Source organism: Akebia trifoliata, chromosome 4, assembly GCF_017979445.1.
Source record: "Akebia trifoliata isolate Shusen 1 chromosome 4, ASM1797944v1, whole genome shotgun sequence".
NCBI classification, from domain to species: domain Eukaryota; kingdom Viridiplantae; phylum Streptophyta; class Magnoliopsida; order Ranunculales; family Lardizabalaceae; genus Akebia; species Akebia trifoliata.
The window spans coordinates 9,947,012-9,968,906 of record NC_141378.1 but is presented as its reverse complement, the minus strand read 5'-3'; the positions used below and the strand labels follow the sequence as shown (position 1 = coordinate 9,968,906).

At 36.4% G+C, this 21,895-nt stretch overlaps 2 protein-coding genes across 2 annotated transcripts; one reads left to right on the top strand and one right to left on the bottom strand.

The window, feature by feature from the left end:
* Positions 1-5,967: 5,967 nt before the first annotated feature.
* Positions 5,968-8,901, top strand: LOC147403663 (arginine decarboxylase-like). The gene has a single exon (XM_086439330.1). The coding sequence runs from the start codon at positions 6,560-6,562 to the stop codon at positions 8,762-8,764; it is 2,205 nt and encodes a 734-aa protein (XP_086295456.1). The 5' UTR covers positions 5,968-6,559; the 3' UTR covers positions 8,765-8,901.
* Positions 8,902-16,026: 7,125 nt separating this feature from the next.
* LOC147403662 (uncharacterized) lies at positions 16,027-20,558 on the bottom strand. The gene has a single exon (XM_086439329.1). The coding sequence runs from the start codon at positions 20,314-20,316 to the stop codon at positions 16,900-16,902; it is 3,417 nt and encodes a 1,138-aa protein (XP_086295455.1). The 5' UTR covers positions 20,317-20,558; the 3' UTR covers positions 16,027-16,899.
* Between the last annotated feature and the right edge of the window lie 1,337 nt (positions 20,559-21,895).

Genomic DNA, 21,895 nt, shown 5'->3' with positions numbered 1-21,895 from the left:
AAGAAGACATATTATTAGTTTGAAAACAGATAGAGGTTTAATCAAAGATTCATAAAATATGAAGGGGTATTGTATTAATTTGAAAGAGAATTTTGAGTCATTTCTTCCTATTGGATTTGAGTATTTTTTTTTTTAAATACATTTAGAAAAAATTATTTTCCTTGAAAGATTTGTTTTTTTAGGTGTATGATTGTGTATTTTACTTTGAATTACTTATCCACTTAAAGAGATTTTTCACTTTTTGATGGAAATTTTTTCTTCTTGACATTCTTCAAATCTCCAAAAATAATGAAATGACCCTCAATCATGCTTAAAAGTAAAATGGACCGAGGCCAAGTCAAAAGATTAATCCAAGTTGGACTGGAAGATTTATATAGTACAATGACTCATTCCTCATTAAATGGTGGGAAAATACTATTAGGCCTCCAAAAATTAATTTAAGATGGATCAGGTCGTCACTTAAAGACTAATTCAAGGTCAATAATAAGTTTAAGTGGGAGTTGATTGAGGCTTGTGTGACCACGACACTTTCACAAAAGTGCAAGACATATTCCAAAGGGATTTGTACAAGGGGATACTTAGTTTTCTACCTATCGTACACGTTTCACTTTAAGATGTGTAGATAAGGAACCCCACGTGCATATCTCGTGGTTGTACTACCTGTATCTTGAGATTGATAGATTGGTGCAAAGTTTGAATTCAAGGGTCAATGATGATCAAGAATATCATAAGATCAGACAAGACATACCTTCTTAATAAAGATAGCACATGGCATATTCCATATGGTAAAAAATATCAAATTGACAGCCCACTCAAAAAAGTAAAAAACATTTCATGGAATCTCTTTAAAAATAATAGATTGACTCTTTCTAGAGTTTGAAGGTGCAATCGCTGAATAGAGGCAACCTCTCCAAATAAATTATTTTGTATTACTCTTTTATTTCTCTGCTCATTTCTTTTTCGGGTTTTTTTGTATGATTGTATATCATGGCGTATTTCACATTATACGTCTAAAAAAATAAGTTAATTTTTGAGTTTGAATCTCAAGGAGTTGGTGGTGTTCCAGTTTTTCCTCATTAGTATAATGATAAAGTTTTATTTGAAAAATAATAAAACATCTTGTTTTTAAAAAGATTGATAAGATAATCCTGCGAAAGATAGATTGGATTTATTCTCAATTATCTTTTACAAGAACCCAATGGGGTTTTTGTACAAAATTATCTTACTTAGAGATAAATTCTACCCCTAATAAATTAATTCATATCTTAAGGATTCCAATCTTATCCTAATATCTGCAATCTTATCCTATATTGCTTGTAAGGCTGATTCAATGTATTATACTACACCTAATTAAAGAACCCAATATAGTTTATACAGAAAATCATAATCTTAATTATAAATAAACTCTATTTCTAACAAATTTAATCTATATCTTAAGGATTTTAATCTTATCTTAATCTCTATAATCTTATCATATTCTATGTACATCTGATTTGGTGTATCGAAATAGTCTAACAAACCCAGATGTCACATTTTAGAATCCTTACAAGAAATCAACCACATAGATGTTTTAGCCACATCTACTTTGTGAATCTACAATTATAGTCAAATTGATTAGTGATTCTTAGAAATTGGTTCCAATACAACATGCATTCAAAAAAGAATTCAAATAGAGTGACAAGTCATCAATGAATAATAATATTGAGGTGTGAGCTCATCAAGAAGTATATCAAACACTCGTAAGCCTTGTGGGACTAAAGATTATATTTATGGGTTTGAAAATTATGAGCACGACCCTATTGCATGAGCAAGATTAACAAGCCAATCTACCTATTTAATTGACAACAACAGTGAATCCTATGGGTATTATTAAATATTTTCTTGCAAAATTATTTGTTATGCTATTTCTATGACGTAACTTGGTCAATGTCGAAGAATACAACCTTTCTTTTTAATATTTGTGTTTTAAATAGAGGTTGCATGTCCTTGGTTATAACACACTTAGCCCTATAAAATTAAATGGTTCCATCACCTCATCATGTGCCATAGTCAAATGTTTATCCCGTGACGTTTTCCCTTGTTTTAGAATGGATTCCTCAATAGTAATCAATCTTTTATTAGATTTTTTTTAAGTGGAGACGTAATTTGCTTATGATGCATGTAAGCGTTGGTCGTAGACTGTGAAGATTTCAAACTATTTCATTCGTCGAGATACTCGATGTGTGTCACTTTCGAATAAAAGTCCTCAAAAACATAATCATGGGCCTGCCTTTCTTATTTCGACAAAATTCATTGTCTTCTTTTCTCAAAACATAAGTTATGGGGTTGCAATGGTTTTTTACTTAGTTATTAGTGGTTCAAAGTTGAGGCATGGATTGTCAAACATGAGCCAAGACAACTACTCCCAAAACCAAACAAGAAAGAGTTCTCGGTGGTTACGGGTAAAAGAGAATATCTACCCAATTGTCACTTGGTCATATTTGGAAACAAAGGTCTTGGTCTTCGACTGGAAAAACCACGTTTCCACGACTATAATTTATGTATATTAAATATCATAAATAGCTAATTAACTATAATACCCTCTTCAAAATAAGTAAGCCGAAGGTTCCTATTTTTATATTTGACTAAGGGTTGAGGTTACTATTGTCTTTTCACAAGTCAGTATGACCCTAAATAATGTCCTAGTCGCTTTTGATTGGCAGTCTTAGGAATTTCAAAGATGGGTAAGACGCAAGCCCTTGCGTCTAGTATTTGACTGGCTCAGGAAAAAAACTTTGATGCATTACTGTAGTTGGAGTTTGATGTGAAAACACCAGAAAAGAACACGTGGAAATTTTAATTGAATTGGTGTTTTACAATTAGGAAAGAGATATTCTATTGCCACATCAACTTTTGCTAATCCCACCCGAATTCATACGTAAATCAAAGAATTAGAACACAATTTGGGTGGTTTTAAGCAAAAGCTGATGCGGCAATAAAAACCCTCTTTAGAAAAATTAAAATATTTAAATCATTAATAGGTGATCAATGTGGATAACCTATATAAATAAACGTCAAGATCCCTTGACTCTTAAGAACGACTTGTGAAAAAAACACATGATCCTAACCCTTTATAAGTATCTAGATAATACAAATCTCAGAGATATTTATCCCAAGATTAATCATAAGATTTTGCATTTAAAGGATTGAATAATATGTTTTTTTCATGAGTTATTCTTAAGAGTCAACAGCTCCCAACCCTACAAATAATAAAATTAAGAATGTTATTAAAGTACCTTATGCTGGAATCTCATATTGCACTTCTTGACGTGAAATTGGATAAAATGAAAAACATTTATGATTCTCATATACTTTCATGTCAAGATGTGCGATATGAAGTTTCAGATTGAGGTCACTCCAGTACGATTCTAAGAATAATGATTTTCTAATTAGAAAGTCTTCACTTGATCAATATTCGATTGACATAAAAGATGTGCATTTATGTATCCCGAGAAAAAGTCAAAATATTAGCACTTAAATAATAAGGGATGAGAATTCACTGAGCTCTGTAAAACAATCCACGTGTTATATTTGATGGTAAATGTAACAAGATTTGATATATGGGAATGTATCAAAGTTGAGCACAGTTATGTAAGAAACACATAACAGCCGGGCCAGGTAGAACCATCCGTGATTTCATCCCTTACGTGTAATTTATGCGTCAAAAGAAGCGCGTGGAGGTGTCAAAATTATGCGTCAAAGTGAAGATTCTCGCGAGATAAGGTTGGGTGAGAGGACGAAAAGGCAGATTTTCCCATGTGTCAAGCACCATTCAAATCCTCTCCCAAGTCCCAACCAGAAATCTATAAAACTTTTCGCATTTTCTCGGGAGAAATTAAAAGTACGTTGTATTGTTGCCTTTTTAAAGCAGGTTAATTATATTTTCAAGCAAATTAGGGATAATTAGAGCAATATCGTTGCACAAATTTTGTTGTTGATATCTTAATGGAGTATCAAAATTTTATTTTCTCATTTTATCGCGATAAATTAAAAGTACGATAATTATTAATGGAGTATCAAATTTTGGTGAAATTAAAAGTACCTTGTATTGTTTCCTTTTTTAAAACAGCTTAATTCTTTCCAAACCAGCTAGGAATAATTATATCATATCTTTGCACAATTTTTTTTTGTTATATTATTGGAGTATCAAAATTTAATCTACCACCTCATTCTAAATGACAAGTAACTTAGTGCTAATGAAAAAATGAACCGAGATCTACGATATCATCACTAAAAGCCTTTATCAATTAAGTTAGTAGGCACCTTCATCCTCCATGCATACTTTATTTTTGACGGAATCTAGATACGAGAAAAAAATATTTATTGGTGGTTTTTTTCTTCATTAAGATTTATTATTTTCATGATGAACTTAAATAAGAAGCTTGTGGATTTTAACAATTCTCATGAAAAAAATATATGTATTTTAGGTCGAATTACTAAAACCTAAGATAAAATCATCCTCTGCACTATTCATGGGACATGATATGACACATTCCAAATCATTTTTTACAAATATTTTTTAAGAGTGATGATTTTATAATTCAACTTGACAGGGTAACTCAAAAACTCACTGACGTGGCAAGTGTAAGAACTTACGATTCTTGCAGAGTACATGTCAGTTGAGTTTTTGAGTTACCTTGTCAGGCTGAGTTACAAAATTATTACACGTTTTTTAAACAATTAAATATAGTCTGGACATTAATTTTTTTCTTTTATAATCGGGTATCCCCGTAGATAGCGAATCAGATCCATATTTGGACTTTACCTAATCCATGAATGGACTTGTCAAAGGACTGGTGCTGGGGCACGTGCATTGCCCGCACATCACACACACACACAAGTAAGTGAGGGTGCACCCTCGCCTGTAGTCCTTGAGGAATTAATGCTCATATTGGATATCGAACGCACGACCTATGAACATTAACCGTTTATTGGTCTAAAGTTGTCATTGAGTCAACCCCTTAGGGTTAGCCCTGGCATTACATGGTTAAATGTCAATTTTAACATTATTATCTTATCGCTTTTAATATAATATTTATTTGGTTTAGGAGTGGGAGTCGAATAATTGAGCTAATCTTGAAAGCCAATCAATTCATTTTGATTTCAATGTGAGACCCACCCTATCGAACTTCTTTCCAAATCGAAAATACATTGAGATCATCACGATGTCATTGAATACACTTCTTTGATTTCTACTATTATATTATCTATCGAACTTTGATTTTTACTATTATATTATTTATCGAACTTTGTTATTAAAATAAAGCATACCTTATCCAAAGAAAATCATTAATTTATCATTTCAACACTAACAAAATAAAATTGATTCTTATCATTGAGGAAATTTAGAAATGTGGACCAGGTAATCAGGGTTCAGAAATCCAAAACAATAATGGACACGTGTGACTCATGAGGGAGTGGTACATCATACTTTGGACCACCACAAATGGAGCAAACTTTTCCATTTATTGTGGACACATATTGTGCCAAATATAAACCATTGAATACACGTTTAAACAAGATAATCTAGACACGGAAGCGCCACCGAAGTAACGGAGTTACTGAAATCAAATCCGTTATTTAACGGCCGTTACACCGACGAAGGTTCGTGTAAGTTTCCTCTCGATATCTCATTGCGATATTTTAAAAAGTTCAAAATTTTACGAGTGACGGGCAGTTGGTTGAGAGAGAAGCATTAGAAATGTAACTAAAAGATAGTGGGCCCACATTGTACGACCACGCGGCAACTCGCCGCTGATCAGAGGAATCTCAAAGAAGAACAAATTCAAAAAATGCCGAGAAATTAAACGAGAATTTGAAAGATTTTTTTTTTTTTTTTTTATATTTATTTTGGCCGTAAAATTGGGAGCCACGCTGGCCTTTGTGGCCTATATAAAGTTGCCTTGCCTATCATGCAATTCTCGTCCGCTTCTCTCATTTAAAGGTTTTTTTTTTTTTTTCTCTCTTAAGAGTTATAGATTGAGACGAAGAGATCGAAACCCTAGCTTTCGTCTTCGTTTTTCGCTGTTAGGTTTCTGTTTGTTCTTCTGGAGCGAATTTTCAGGTACTTTTTCTCTTTTTCGCGTTTTTCGTTTCTTTTTTCTTCGATCTGTGGAGGAGATTTGAGGTCTTGATCTATCGTTTTTTATTCTATATTGTTCGTCTTGTTCTGATCTATCTTTCGATCTAGTTTGCTCGATCTATAACTCTCTTCTTTGAGTTTTCTCGATTACGTTCGACCTTTAATCCTAGCTTAATTTTCGGATCTCTGCGGAAATCTTTAACGATCTTTCTTGATCTCTCTTGTTTCAATCTGTTAAATCTGATCGTCAGGTGTGGGGATTATTGAGTTCTGTACGGTTGAGTTAGGGTTTAGCTCCTCTTTTTTTCAGTTCTTTACTGCTTCTTTTGGGGGGGTAGCCGGGGCTACGGCCTCGGCGTCTTTCAAAGCCCCCAGCTTCACAACAAAGATTAAAAAACCGTAATTTTTTTCTCTCTCTAACTCTCAAATCGGGAAGAGATGCCAGCCCTGGCTTGCTGCGTAGATGCTGCTATCAATCCTCCTGGTTATGCTCTCGCCGGGGATAGCTATCTTCCCTCGCCGGAAACATTTTCCGGCGCAACTCCGGAGACAAACACCACCACCACCCTTGACCAGTCCCTATCTTCCCAATGGTCTCCCTCACTTTCAGCCTCTCTCTACAAGATTAACGGCTGGGGAGAACCGTACTTCTCCGTTAACTCTTCCGGTAACATTTCCGTCCGTCCGTATGGTGTCAATACTTTACCTCACCAAGAGATCGATCTCATGAAGGTTGTCAAGAAGGTTTCGGAACCCAAATCCTATGGCGGATTAGGTTTACCGCTCCCTCTGCTTGTTCGGTTTCCTGATGTTCTCAAGCATCGTCTCGATTCTCTGCAATCTGCGTTCAATTCCGCTATAAACTCGCACGGATACGAATCGCATTACCAAGGTGTGTATCCAGTTAAATGTAACCAAGATCGGTTCATTGTTGAAGACATAGTCAAGTTTGGATCTGAGTTTAGGTTCGGCCTTGAAGCGGGATCTAAACCAGAGCTTCTATTGGCGATGAGCTGTTTGTGCAAAGGAAGCCCTGAAGCTTTTCTGGTCTGTAATGGTTACAAAGATGCAGAGTATATTTCGCTTGCTTTGGTAGCGAGAAAGCTTTATTTGAACACGGTGATTGTTCTTGAACAAGAAGAAGAGCTTGATTTGGTGATCGAAATCAGTAGAAAGCTCGCTATCCGACCAGTTATTGGTTTGAGAGCAAAGCTGAGAACAAAGCACGCCGGACATTTTGGATCTACATCTGGTGAGAAAGGCAAGTTCGGATTAACAACAGTTCAGATCTTGCGAGTCGTAAGGAAACTCGAGCAAAATGGAATGCTGGATTGCCTTCAACTTTTGCATTTTCACATTGGTTCTCAAATTCCTTCAACAGAATTACTGGCTGATGGAGTTGGAGAGGCCGCTCAGATTTACTGTGAATTGGTCCGTCTCGGTGCCGGTATGCAAATCATCGATGTTGGTGGGGGGCTTGGGATCGATTACGATGGTTCTCAATCACCCCATTCGGATAATTCGGTCGGTTATGGACTGGAGGAGTACGCCGCAGCTGTTGTTCAAGCAATTCGATATGTGTGTGATCGGAAATTTGTGAAGCATCCTGTGATCTGTAGTGAGAGTGGTCGAGCTCTTGTTTCTCACCATTCAATTCTGATATTTGAGGCAGTTTCAGCTACTGCAAAGGAGGCACCAATTGTTTCTTCGCTTGGTCCTGGCCTACAGTTCTTCATCGAGGGGCTTCCAGAGGACGCTCGTTCAGACTACATGAATCTGACAACTGCGGCAATCCGTGGAGAATACGATACTTGCTTGCTTTATGCAGATCAGCTTAAGCAACGCTGTGTCGAACAGTTTAAGGAGGGTTCTCTAGGCCTCGAACATTTGGCTGAAATCGATAGTCTCTGTGAATTGGTTTCAAAGTTTACTGGAGAATCTGATCCAGTCCACACTTACCATGTGAATCTCTCAGTGTTCACATCTGTTCCTGATTTCTGGGGAATTGGACAGAAATTCCCAATTGTTCCAATTCATCGTCTTGATCAAAGGCCAGTGACGAGGGGTGTGTTATCAGATTTAACTTGCGATAGTGATGGAAAGATCGATAAGTTCATAAGTGGCGAATCGAGTTTGCTTCTTCATGAATTGGAAGGCAAAGGTGGTTTATTTGGTGGGGGTGAAGGTTGTGGTGGTTACTATTTAGGGATGTTTCTTGGTGGGGCTTACCAGGAGGCGCTTGGTGGATTGCACAACTTGTTTGGTGGGCCGAGCGTTGTGCGTGTGTCCCAATGCGATGGGCCTCACAGCTTCGCTGTAACGCGTGCTGTGCCTGGACTGTCGTGCGGGGATGTCCTAAGGGTGATGCAGCACGAGCCAGAACTGATGTTCGAGATGCTCAAGCACCGTGTAGAGGAGTGCGTGCACGAGGAAAATGACGAGATGGTGGTCCGTGACGCACTGGTGAGCGGCCTTGCTCGCTCCTTCCACAACATGCCTTATCTCTCCGCCATCACCACCACACCTGCGGATAATAATGGTGGGTATTGTTACGTCGATTACCTTAACGACGACAATAACAACAATAATGGTGCAGCAGTGGTGGTTGGAGAAGATGAGAAGTGGACTTATTGCTGTGCTTGAGATCAGTTTCATCACCAATCATCATCCCTACCATTACCATCACCAATCAGTAATAATGGTTTGGTTTGGTTTGGTCTAGTGTTTGTCTTGTGAGGGTGTTTGTTTTTTCTTCTAATTTAAATCTTTTTTTTTTTTTCCTTTCTTCTCTAGTGGTTCTGTTGGTTTAGAGTCGGAGAAAGAAGGGGTGGGTAGGGTGGGTGGGTGGGTTTGTGGGGTCAGGATTCAGGAACCGAATCAGTGCTTGTAAATTCGGAATCTTATTCCCTCCTTTCTTTTTAATGAAATTTATTTAGTTACAAATCTTTATCTCTGTTATAATTAGTCAAAAGTGAAAGAAAAGATGATGATGGTGGATGCGTATCTTTCTTTGATTCCTTTTTCTATTATTTTGAATATTCTGAAGACGTAAACTCAAGCGTGGTGTGGTGGTGGGGTTCATGTTTTTGAAGTTAAGATGGTGTCAACCTTAGATGAACAAATCGCATTTTTAATAATAAAATAAAATAAAAGAAGAAAGATGAGGTTTTTAGGTCGTCTTTGAATATTGTGTGTGGGGTCTAGTCGGTGTCACAAGGGTTGCGTTTTTATAATTTATTATTATAGGAGGGACTTGCGTTGCAGAGACACCAAAGCAGACAATTATGTATGTATAGTGTGATTGTGTGACCCAGCCATTAGAGGCACTGGACAAAGCTTTGTCTCACGTATGTTTGCTATTTTAACATTTCCTTTATTCTTCTTTAAAGCTTCTTCTCAGCAAATTAAAATAAAATATAATAAATTTGTAGTGAAGATATGCTTAATTAATGTAAAGGGAGATGTATCAAATTAATTATTTTGGACTTAGGTCACTCGACTAATATACTTTCTACTGGGATTATTATTTAAAATTTTCTTATTACTTTATATCATTAAAGTTAAAAAGAAAAAAAATAGATATTGTAGACTAGTAATTGGGTCTTTCCTTGCAAGTTTTCATCGTTATTAGAAGGGTGGACCAGTAATGTTTTCCATATCAGAAAATGGATACTGTGGACTATGCTTCCTTCGGCTATTGCGTGAGGGATATGGAACGAGAGAAATAACAGGGTGTTTAATAGCAAGATTAGTAGTTTTCATGCTTGTTTTTTGGAGATCTTGAGCTTTCTATACCTTTGGTCAAAGCAGCACACTGAGTTCGTTGGGACTACCTTCAATGACTTTGTTTTCCGATGGAACTCGTTATGTAATCACTAATGCTGTTATTTTGCTTTTTTTCTTCTTTTCATTATTATTTATGAGGCCTCCTCGGCCTCCTTGTACTTTTCCCTCTCTTCAATATATTATATTTTTCAAAAAAAAAAAGTTAAAAAGAAAAAAAAGGAAAAAAGAGGGTAAAATGCCCTTTAGTTTATATATGAGAGATTCTAAAAATGAGTTAAATGCCCTCTTGCTCAAGCTCTGTAGCTCAGGAACGACCTAGGGGTTCTTGGGACCCAAAGAATGAGTGATGATCTATAATTTAGTAAAAGATAACTGGTTCAAATTTGATCCATTTTATGTGTATCTCATGATATTTATCTAATTTGTGTGGATTTTTCATATAAATTTAAAATAATTCTTTCCTTCTATTGGTTTGAAAAATCTTTTATCCTGCATCATAAAGATAATGGAATTTTATAAGAGATGAAACAATATTGAGTAGGTGAATTTGTTTTCCCTCCTGGTTTATGATGAGTTTTGGGGGAGAAAAATCAAGGAATCATTATTATTTGGTTTGAAGATGGTTGTGAACGGGGGTATGCCTAGATCACCCAAAAATTAATGGATTCGAGCAGACTCAATTTTTTTTTTTTTTATGTAACTAAGCTTCCCATTTTCAGTCATAAATTTTTACTTCATTCATTGCCATCTGATACATTATATGGATATGCCTGATTAGAATTGAACGGCATAACTTCATTCTGGGTCCACTTTTTTCCAAAAGTGGAACTGCTAAAAAATCAAAAATTTATAAGTAGGGTTGGGATCTGGTGACTCGTGGAAAAACATGAAATCCAACTACTCTGCATACCTCTCATACCCCTAGTACCATTTACATTTTCTCCCCTAAAATTGAGAGAACACCCTTATAATCTTTATTTTTCAACTTTGTTACAAGATTTCCTATGGCATTAGCATTTGTTTTTAATGAAAAATATATCCATTGTTTTTAAATGAAAAATAGATAATGTTGAAGTAACATTAAAATCCATATCGTGAGGGATATTTTTGACGTAGATGTGTGTCAGAATCATAGATGCTTTCATCGAGATCTCACTCATATCTTGATGGAAAACTATGGTTCTAACACACATCAAATATCCCTCACGATGTACATTTCAATATTACTCCAGCACGACTTATGAAAAATTTACTCATTGTTTATTGAAGATAAAAAGTATTAAAGAAATATACAAGGCCCAATCGTGTTATGGACACAAAACATCAAATACTATTGAATTTTTTTTCACAAAATACAATTGTATTTAAAAGATAAAAGTATCCATAATCAACCAAAGCACAATTTTTGACAAAAAAAAATTTCAATTGATTCAAACACCATATTTTTTTTCAATAAAAATAAAAAACGATTTTAGGTAAATACTATTAGAGCTTAAGATGTATTGTATTAAGGTGCATGAGATACACTACATCATTGCCAATGTATCTTATACAATAGGAAGATTGTGATAGAAATTGATATATTTAGGAATGATTGATAAGTAAGATATTTAGATATAAATAGAAGGAGTTATTTATGTTAATTAAGATTTTTAAATTGAGATTACCTTTTACATCTTGGCTGATGTAATATTTATAAATATTCTTTTAGGGTTCATGTAATAGCCATCCAAGAATAACCAATAAAATTAATTTTTTATATGGTAATAGAGCTTAAACTCTATAGAGCGCATGATCTTGGTGTGTCATTCTTTAGCAATGGCGCCATTGCCATCTCTATCACCAATCCGTAACGTTTTTTTTCCCTTCACTAGTATTTCACTTTCTTTCAATAAAATTTCTACCTTTCTGCGTGTTTCTACAAACCTCCCTAGTAAAAAAACTTACGTCTCACGATCTCAATTATTTTTTTTGTAGGTAAATCAAATATGTTAAAATAAATTGATCGATTGAGATAACTAGCCACATTACAAGAAGAAAATACAGAGGCCTAAAATACTAGTTTAAGCATAAAGAATCTCATCTAAATACAAAATCTTCAAAAAACACTCCTTTGAAGTCAATATCCAATTTCCTCCAAAAGAAAATAAAGCCTAAAATTTCCAATAGCAGTTGAAGGACAATGAATCATAAGATGCCAACTCAGCAAGTTGGTAAGACGTTGGAAAGTGTTATCATGTCTTAGGTCCAACTTACTTAAAACCCAATTTCACGATTACCTTTAAAAAAAAAAAAAGGACTGAATCAATAAATGAGCAATTAAAATAACAAGACCCAAAATTTGTGCACTAAAAGTCAATAAATGAGAAACTGGTTTCTCACTCCCTTTGCACATGAAACAAAAGTTTAGACCAATAAAACCCATGAGCATAAGATTATCAAAAGTAAGAATTTTACTAGAGACTGCTTGTCAAATAAAGAAAGACACCTTCAAGATGGAGAATAAAATATTTAGCTATATCTATTAAGATGTTAGACACGAGGAATTATAGACAAATAGTATTTCTATATTACACTACTTTCTATATCTTTGTTGATGTAATCTCTGTAAATACCCTAGTAGTATTAATATATTGACCATCTAATAATTTATCAATAAGATCAATTCTCTATGTATATAGTGTATACAACATCTCAATAAATAAAATTTGGAGAATGATATAGCGGCCCAAGAATCTTAAAGTTCACATGTAAAAGATTGTCAAGTGCATACCTTATAGCCAACAGATATCATGAGTTTTTTCCCGCATGATTAGGGGTATCTAATCATTTGATCGGAGTATTTCTTTATAGTCGTGATAATCTGACTCCCTTTTCCCTATGCTCCCTTCGTAGAACCGTAGATCCTTTTCTTCGGGATGCACAAGTAAAAAAGATTTATGATCCTGTGAACTTTTAGGTCTCGGAGCGTACAAACATCTGGTAATCTTTTTATGTAGCGTGACAAGAACAAATTAAAAGTAGAAAATGCTATGACCTTTGTCTCTTAAAAGTAAGAGATGTAAAATTTTAATGGTGTTGGATGTTTGTCTCCAATACTACTGAAAAATTATAATTATTCATTTTGCATTCAGTCATGCTGGAGTGACCTCAAGATTGGACCTCATATTGCACTTCTTGACATGAAAGTGGATATGAATCTTAGATGCTTTTTTACTCGTATCTCGAGGAAATGTTTATGATTCCCAGTGTGCGACGTGAGGTCCAATCTTGAGGTCACTTGAGCATTATTCTTTTGCATTTTATATAAACAAGGGATATTTGTATCATTTACAAATGCTATGAGAGATATGGTAATGAAGTTGAAAAATTAAGATTTTCAGATCCTGTTATTTCCCCCAATTTTAGGGTAGAATATGGTGGGGGACTTATTAAATACTATTATATTTACTTTTTCTTTTAAAAGAGAAAACAAAGTAAAAATTGGATAAATAATCTAACAACATCCGACTAGATTAATTTGTTTTGAATTTTCCATTTGTATGAAATTGAGTTAATTCTTTGTTCTTACTTGTCTAGTCCGGTCGTCCCTCCCATTTCATGCAATGGATGATGGTTGATAAAGTATTCAATTGAGTTCCTACACTTACTTTCAACGCACGATCTTTATTATTTTCTTGCAACTTGTAAGAATGAATTATTTATAATCAATGAAGTAGTTTTCTCAATCGAACTTAGTTTAACGACAAAAAAGTACCATTGGGCTTATAACTTGTGGGAGAGCTTTTCACTCGAGCCAATAGTCTATCAATCAATTGATTATTATTTATTTACTTTTAGTAGAATTTGCGAGAAAACTCTCTTCCAAACCTAATTTAATTTCCCTGCTAATTCTCCCTTTTTAAATAATGGAAACACTCCATTCATTTGCAACTCCTTGATTATAAATTGTAACCTGATGATTATAATGTTTATCGGTGTTGGATATTATTGAATTGTACACTATCAAAATGTTATATCTATATAATAATAAATAAATAAATAAATAACAGAACAAGTAGAAAAAAACCATTCACAATTGAATGAGTTTTACTCTTCATCACTATTGAATCTTAAAAAATAAAATTTGGAGAGAGAGGTTTTGGTCAGGCTGTGGATTCAGGCTGGGCTTGGATGTGCTCTAACCCATCTCTAAATAGATAGATCATTCCTTGATTAACCCCCAAACTTCATTGGGTCTAAGCCGATTAAGCCTAGGTCCAGTACTATCGTACTATAAGCCGGTTGATCCTACTTTTCATCAAAGCAAAGCAAGGGTCTAATATCCATCCAAAGTGAAAAAATTCTTAAATTTCTGTGAAAGTTCGTTATTTTATGATGCATTTTAGTTATTTTTGTTAAATCTAATTATATATGTTATAATAGTGGGTAAGGTTGGGCTGGGCATAATTAAGCCATAGTTCCACTCAGCAAGAAGTCCAAATCATATTCTTAAGGCTCATCCTCTTAATGATAAATGATCTGCTTGCCTTGAAATGACTTGGCCCAATATGAAAATCCCAATTCATTGGACCTTTCAATACAATCAAATAGATTACCACATGGGCACCACAGCCCAGACTGAGGGCTCCTTCTCCTTCAAACTCGAGTCGTATTTTTCATTCCCGAAGTAAGAGCATACCTTCCGAGTATCAAGTTACTCTGGCTATCCCCATGATCTGAGTTTGAGCTGTTGGAATTGGAATAAGTTCGACAATCTATCACAAAATCTCTCTTCTGCGTTCTTAATAGTGCACTTCCATGCTATTAAGAGAATGGAATAGATAGAACCTAATGGTGCACTTTCATGCCACATCACTTATTGTACCGCCTGCTTGCCCCTACTTGGAAAGCCATTCAATTCCATTTTGTTTGAACCAATGCACTCAGAGGTGTGTGTACGGTTCCTAAAGGATACGATTTTATCCTAATCAATTGACTTCATCGAGAATAAATTATGTCGAGTCAAGAACACCTTCATTCCTACATCTTATATTATATTTATTTAAATGGTAACATAACTTTGTTCCTCAGTGGAGTGTTCACTTCCTTTTCGTCTTTAACTTTCATTCAATATGTTGTGGATCAGATGATGGATCCCACCTTTGTGGGATCAAAATCAAGGCCATAAGTCCCTTCTTTTTTATTTTCTTTTTTCTTTTGTTACTAGACTAGCAGGCTGAATGGACAGCTTACATTTAATTTAATTTATTTTATTTTATTCTATGCAGGATACATTCATTAAGAGATTATTTCCTTACTAACTTAGTAAAGATTTTAAGTCTTACAAAGGGTCATTTTGCTCAAATGAATTACCATATTAGCAATCCAACACAACAGCCCTCTAAATTTCATCAAAAAATTCAGATCCAAAAGAAAAAATTTCAAAAAATAATTTTTTGGGGACTTGATCCAAGGTTTTGAGAATACCGAGCTTCCACCTAATTCAAAATTTTAAATTTCAATTCAACTGTAAATTTTTTATTTTTTTTCATAGTTCATAGAATAGAATTGTGTACTCTACAACCCTCAAGCATCGAGATAATGCTTTTTAATGTCACAAGGTTAGGCCAAGGACACTTAGTAAAGGTGAAAATTCTTGCTAACTTGGGAAGGCTAGTCGGACTCTTTATTCTGTATGAGAACGTGGATCCATGGAAGGGTGTTCTCAGTTCTCATCTCATGTATTCATGCTTTGTGGGCCAAAGGGTCTCACGTGATTTTTGTGGTGGGCTTTTAGTGATGCAAGTCATGGCAGTTTTTTCTTTGAAGATGGTTTATAATATATAAAGCTACTCATAAAGTTATGTGTTTTGTCTTATATGGATAAAAATATTTGAAATGACCTGATTTTTTGTATTTATTATCTCTATGGTGAGGAGATCATCTTGGACAAAAATCAACTTGTTATGAAATTTCTAACCCTATATTTACAAGTAAAAAAATTTTAGATCATCTTATTTTTATAAATCAATTTTGATGGGATTAAAATTTTTGAAATGAGATTATTATTATTATTATTTTTTTTTTTTTTATTTTATATGATCCCCTCTCATCATAGAGATTACCCTCACAAAAAATCAGCATCTTCCGAATCTTTTTAATCATATAAGACAAAAACGCTATAACTTTATGTGTCTACGGAACCCAACCCATATACATATATAAATTAAATGAAGAAAGAGACGTACACCAATTAATAATGCACTCTCGAATATCGTCAGTCGTCACCAGTGACAGGTCCGTCCTCCTCACTCTCTCTCTCTCCCTTCATCATTCAAAAATCCCGGCTGATCCGGTGGTACCGAAACCCATGTAACTTTCCACGCCTGTTTTCTCACTGTATCATTCAAAAATCCCGGCTGATCCGGTGGTACCGAAACCCATGTAACTTTCCACGCCTGTTTTCTCACTGTATCATTCAAAAATCCCGGCTGATCCGGTGGTACCGAAACCCATGTAACTTTCCACGCCTGTTTTCTCACTCTCTAAACAGTAAAGTGTAAGTACAAGTGTCAGTAAACGTGGGTTCCAGTGATATTCCTACGAGGCAGGCTAAGCGCTCCAAGTCGCTTTAAATCCGTTCCGACATAGTCACGGATCCAGACTAATTTTTTCCGCAGACCACATCTACAACATTAACGGCTGCTTTTCCTCCTTTCGTACAATTCATGCCACGTGGTGAATCAGGACGAAGTCTATAGTTTTGGCGGGAAGTTCTCACATAAATCATCCTTTCACTATTTTGTCAGCTAGTAGGGTATCTGACCTTTTAACTCAATCTTTGACTCAAGTGGACCCCACCTGGTCAACGCACCGGCCAAGCAAAGTAAAACAAGAAAGAAAAAAAGAAGGGAAAAATCCATAAAGAAGATCACAAAACATGAAGAAAAAAAATGGGCAACAGGGTTGGTATTGTGGCGTATCGGAAAGTGAAATGTAACGTATCAGATTTATGCTGGGGAAGGTTGGGAGGTTGGATCAGTAGAAGAAGGGATATCGGGCCCAACCCGACAGCCTTCGAGCATGAAGACAACGTCCGCCATTGAAGGTCGATCAAGTGGATCGTTAGCTGTGCATAGTAACCCTACTTTCACACCTAACAAGAACTCTTCCCATTCGGATGACTCGGGATCCAGTTCAAGCAAACCCGGCTCAAGCAATTCGGATACTTGACCTCTCTGTAACTGCCTCTTCACCCATTTAACTATGTCCTCATCTTGTGTGAACATCACTGGCTTTCTACCAGTTAATAACTCTAGTAACACTATCCCGAAATTGTACACGTCGGCTTCTTTTGTAGCTTCTCCTGTTAATGCCATCTCAGGCGATACATACCCAAGAGTCCCAATTGTTGCAGAGGATGTCGATGCTTCGGATGGGGTTGCCATGGTTAGATGGTCTAGCCCAAAATCGGAGAGATGGGCTTCAAAGTCGGCATCAAAGAGAACACTTTGTGGCTTGACGTCGCCATGAACCATGGAGTCCGTGTGGAGGAAAGCTAGCCCACGGGCGATCCCAAGAGCAATTAAATGGCGCATTGGCCAATTGAGTATGTGACCGTCTTGGTGGGATGCTTCTTGGAGGAGCGTTGCAAGGTTGCCATTAGGCATGTAGTCGTATACAAGTAGTCGGACATCGGGCGGACCAGTATAGTAACCACGAAGGACTGTTATGTTTCGATGCTTCACTTTCCCAAGAGATTCGGCCTCTTTTTGAAAAGTCCCCTCTTCAACCATTCCGTCTGGGAGACGACGGATTGATAGAACAGTCCCATCTTGGAAACAAGCCTTGAACACCATCCCATACTTTCCTCTACTTAGTACATTCTCCTCATCGAATTGTCTCGTCGCCTCGAGTGTCTCTGCGTACGTGATTTTACTATCGAACATAACAAGCTTTGGATTCCCATTGTCCCCGCTACGACGGCCGACTCCGCCCTCTACTCCTGAGCTTGCATGGGTTGGGCTTCTTTTCTTCTCCCCTTCTCCAACCCCGCGGAGACATTTGCACCATTGCAAGAAACTGAAAATCAAACACCAACAGCAAAACGAAACCAGACAAGCGCCAAACACCACGACACCAATCAATAAAATCAGTTTCATTTTGTTCTTAAAGATACCTTTCCTTTCATTCTCACATTTACCATCCAATGGTTTTCCACATAGATCTCGATTCATTGCAAACATAGAAGGATCATTAAATCGGGAACCCAGCATTGTCGGAATATTACCTTCAAGATTGTTTTGTGACACATTGAAGTAACGCAAACCAGTTATCTGTGCTAGATTCTCCGGAATTGCTCCCATCAAGTTGTTTGCAGAAAGATCTAGCATTGTTAAATTTGATAGATTCGATAGTGAGTCTGGTATTGCGCCTGAAATGTGATTCCCATCTAACAATAGGGATGTTAGAGCCGAGCATTCACAGATTTCTTTAGGGATTGCACTGGCGAAATTATTCCGACTTAGGTCCAGTTCCTTTAAATGTGAAAGACGAGAGAGATCTCTCGGAATGTCACCACTCAATTTATTCGAACTAAGCTGAAGTACTTCGAGATTGGAACAATTGCCAAGCTCTGTTGGAACCTGGCCGATAATTTCATTACCTGATAGAGACAGAACAAGTAGTGATTGAAGAAAGCCAAACGTAGTGGGAATTTTACCAGATAAGGCATTGGTCGACATGTTCAGAAAACGTAAACTCAATAAACTGCCGAAACCTTCGGGAATCTCACCCGACAACATATTCTCCTCAAGAGATGCAGTTTGTAGATTTGGCAAACCCGAAATCTCCAATGGAACCTCACCAGAGAGATTCAAACGACTCAAATCCAGTGTGGTGAGGCTCAATAGATTTCCAATGCTCGATGGAATCCTTCCCGATAATACATTACCACTCAAATTCAGAATCAGTAACCCTCCTAAGGCACCGATATTGGGTGGAAATTCGCCAGAAAATTTATTGCCACTTAGGTTCAAAATAGTCAAATTGCTCAATCGAATTAGTTCTTCTGGGATTTTGCCAATCAGATTGTTCTGTCTGAGATTCAAGATGTTTAATTCAGAGAGATTTCCAAAGCTCAATGGAATTGGACCAGAGAAAAGATTACCTCCCAAAGACAACATCTTCAAACCTCTTATCTCCCCCAAGAAAGCAGGAATCTCACCAAAAAACTGATTTCCTTCAAGATCAAGTTTGCGCAACAATCTACATTTCTGAATCTCAGCTGGAACATCACTGATCATGGAATTATTTGCTAGTGTCAGCTCCTCTAACAACAAGAGATTACCGATCTCGATTGGAACCGAACCAGAGAAAAAGTTCCTTGAAAGATCCAACGCTGTTAGTGTCGACACATTCATCAACCACAATGGAAACACACCGTTAATTCGATTCTCTTGAAGATCCAAAACCTGCAAAACACTAAAAAACGTATCTTTTGCTGGCGAAACAAGATCGGTGATCGCATTAAACCCTAGTTGAACGATCCTCAATGAGGGAGGATTAAGAGAAACATTACAGAACATAGATGAAGGAACCGAACCAGAGAGATAATTATGCGAAAGCGAAAGCATTTGAAGCGTTGGAATCGATCCGATTGCCGATGGAATAAAACCTCGAATAAAATTTCCTTGGAGGCTCAAATGCATCAACGAAGAACAATTCGCGAGCGTTGAAGGCAGAGTTCCCTCCAATAGATTCCAATCCAACCACAAGTACTGAATCTCCTGAAGAACTCCAACGCTCGTCGGTATTGCACCGGAAAACCGATTGAACGACAGATTGATGAATTGAATCAGAGATGCAGCAGAGAAGTTCCGAGGAATCTCACCGGAGAAATTGTTTGATGAAAGATCAAGATACCGAAGGTTCCGAGGGAGATCGTCGGAGATTCCACCGGAGAGAAAATTCTGAGCTACGTTGAGAACTTGAAGATCGGTAAGATTCGATATTTCCGACGGGAAACGACCGGAAAAGGAGTTGTACTGAAGAAGCAAAGATCGCAGACGAGTGCATTTGGACAGAGAAGAAGGGATGGTGCCATTTAAGGAATTGGAGCGCAGGCTAAGCTTGCGAAGCTCGCGCAAGTTAGCGAGATGATCAGTGAGTTGGCCACCGAGTTGGAGACGAGGCAAACGGAGTTCACGAACTCGGCCATTGTAACAAAGGACGCCTCGCCAATCACAGGGAGCAGATGTTGTGGAAGAATCCCAGCCTTTCAATGCACCTAGGGGATCGTTTAAATTGATCTTGAAAGATATTAGGGTTTCGATCTCGGTTAGGGTTTGGGGGTTGCGTTGGGCGGCACATGATAAGAAATTGGTGGAGAGAAGAAAGATAAGGAGAAACAGAAAACTTGAAGCCATGTTCGTGTACGTTAGTTGAATTGGGTTTAGTTTTATTTTGATTGCGTTGGGTGTTGTTGGTGAAGGTTAAGAAAGTGTGCATGGGTAGCGTATGTTAGAAATGATAGCCTGGGAGTGTTGACAGAAGAGGACGATGTAGGACTGCAGGAGTCGCCATATGTTGCGCCACTGTGCGCGCTACAGTGCTCTCTCTCTCTCGTCTCTATTTGGTTTCCCTCTTCCCCATAACCCTTTGAAAAAACAAAAGCTTTTCTAATAGACAAGTTTTGGTGGTGTGGGGTTGGGGTCGGGTTGGGGCCCTTTTTTTAACCTTTTGTGGGGCTATTTAATGATTAACTTTTTCTTTTGCCCTTTTTTTGAAGCTTAGTTTTGCTGTGTATTTGCTTTGAAGCCTGCCTGGTAAACTGCCACAGAAATACTGCAAAACTTTGTGAATTAAGTTACGTTTAGTTGGAATTAAGTTAGGTTTAGACTTGGACTCCATAATTTTTAGTTTTAACAATTAAATAAGAGTCACAGTAACTGACTCAAAGAAAGTCACTTGAAATTCACTCGTTGACATAACATGTGGAGAGAATCATACATATTTTTCTTTGAGATACATAAGGAAAAAGATCTATAAATCCATACACATATCCACGTCAACGAGTGAATTTCAAATAATTTTTTTTGAGTCAATTTATCGTTAATTTTAAATTAACTAATTAGACTATGTGAAGTGGATCCTTGTTACTTGCTTTGTCAATTAGGTCTAGAACAAATCTGGTTCTTAGGGATAGGTCGAGATAATTTGCTTTTTAATTCACTTATGTTTGTTAGTATGATTTGTTGGCCCACAGTTTGATGGTACAACTTAAACAGTAAGACAAGTTTTCACACGAGGAAAATAGTAAAAATGATTTCGTTGGATATGAGTAACTTACTACTTATGGAATAATTATTTCAATGTGTTGTCAACACTAGATGTGTCTTTCATAGTCGTCCAAACCAATAGGCACATTAACATTTGACTATAAAGGGACATTGGTTCGGCCGAATTATTAGATATTTGAATATGTTCAAATACATATGTCTTGGATTTCATTGAATCCCTATAACATTTATAAATATGAGATGATCCAAAATGATCGTCATCTATTTTCTTCTCAAGTAAATTTTTGTGAGATTCTTCAAGTTTATTGACCGCATCTCACGTCATTCTTAGATCGATAATCCAACATGAATTATTTGTTAATATATAAAATTTAAGCATGTAAGCCATAAATACATCTTCAATGTTAAGAAAAAGTAAGAGTTAAAATAGGAAGAAAAAAAAAAGAGGAAAATCCAGGTTTGTTAATATATCTTTTAAAAAAAAAATGCCATGTCTTCATTATTTGTTTGTCAAACCTAGTGACAAGATTCAACAAACAAGAAGGGTGTGATTCACAAATTGGTTAGTACTAAGGGTGAAACTTGGTTTGGTTGAGGTTAAATTGAAATCAAACTAACATAGGTCTGTTCCACTAAATAAGAGTAAGAACCAAACCAAATTCCATTGGTGCCCGATCCAAAGTCAGTTCGGTTCTACGTATTGCCA

What these genes read in the sequence shown, in the direction of transcription:
- LOC147403663 (XM_086439330.1), top strand. Translation starts at nt 6,560, where the DNA reads ATGCCAGCCCTGGCTTGCTGCGTAGATGCTGCTATCAATCCTCCTGGT.
- LOC147403662 (XM_086439329.1), bottom strand. Translation starts at nt 20,316, where the DNA reads ATGGCTTCAAGTTTTCTGTTTCTCCTTATCTTTCTTCTCTCCACCAAT.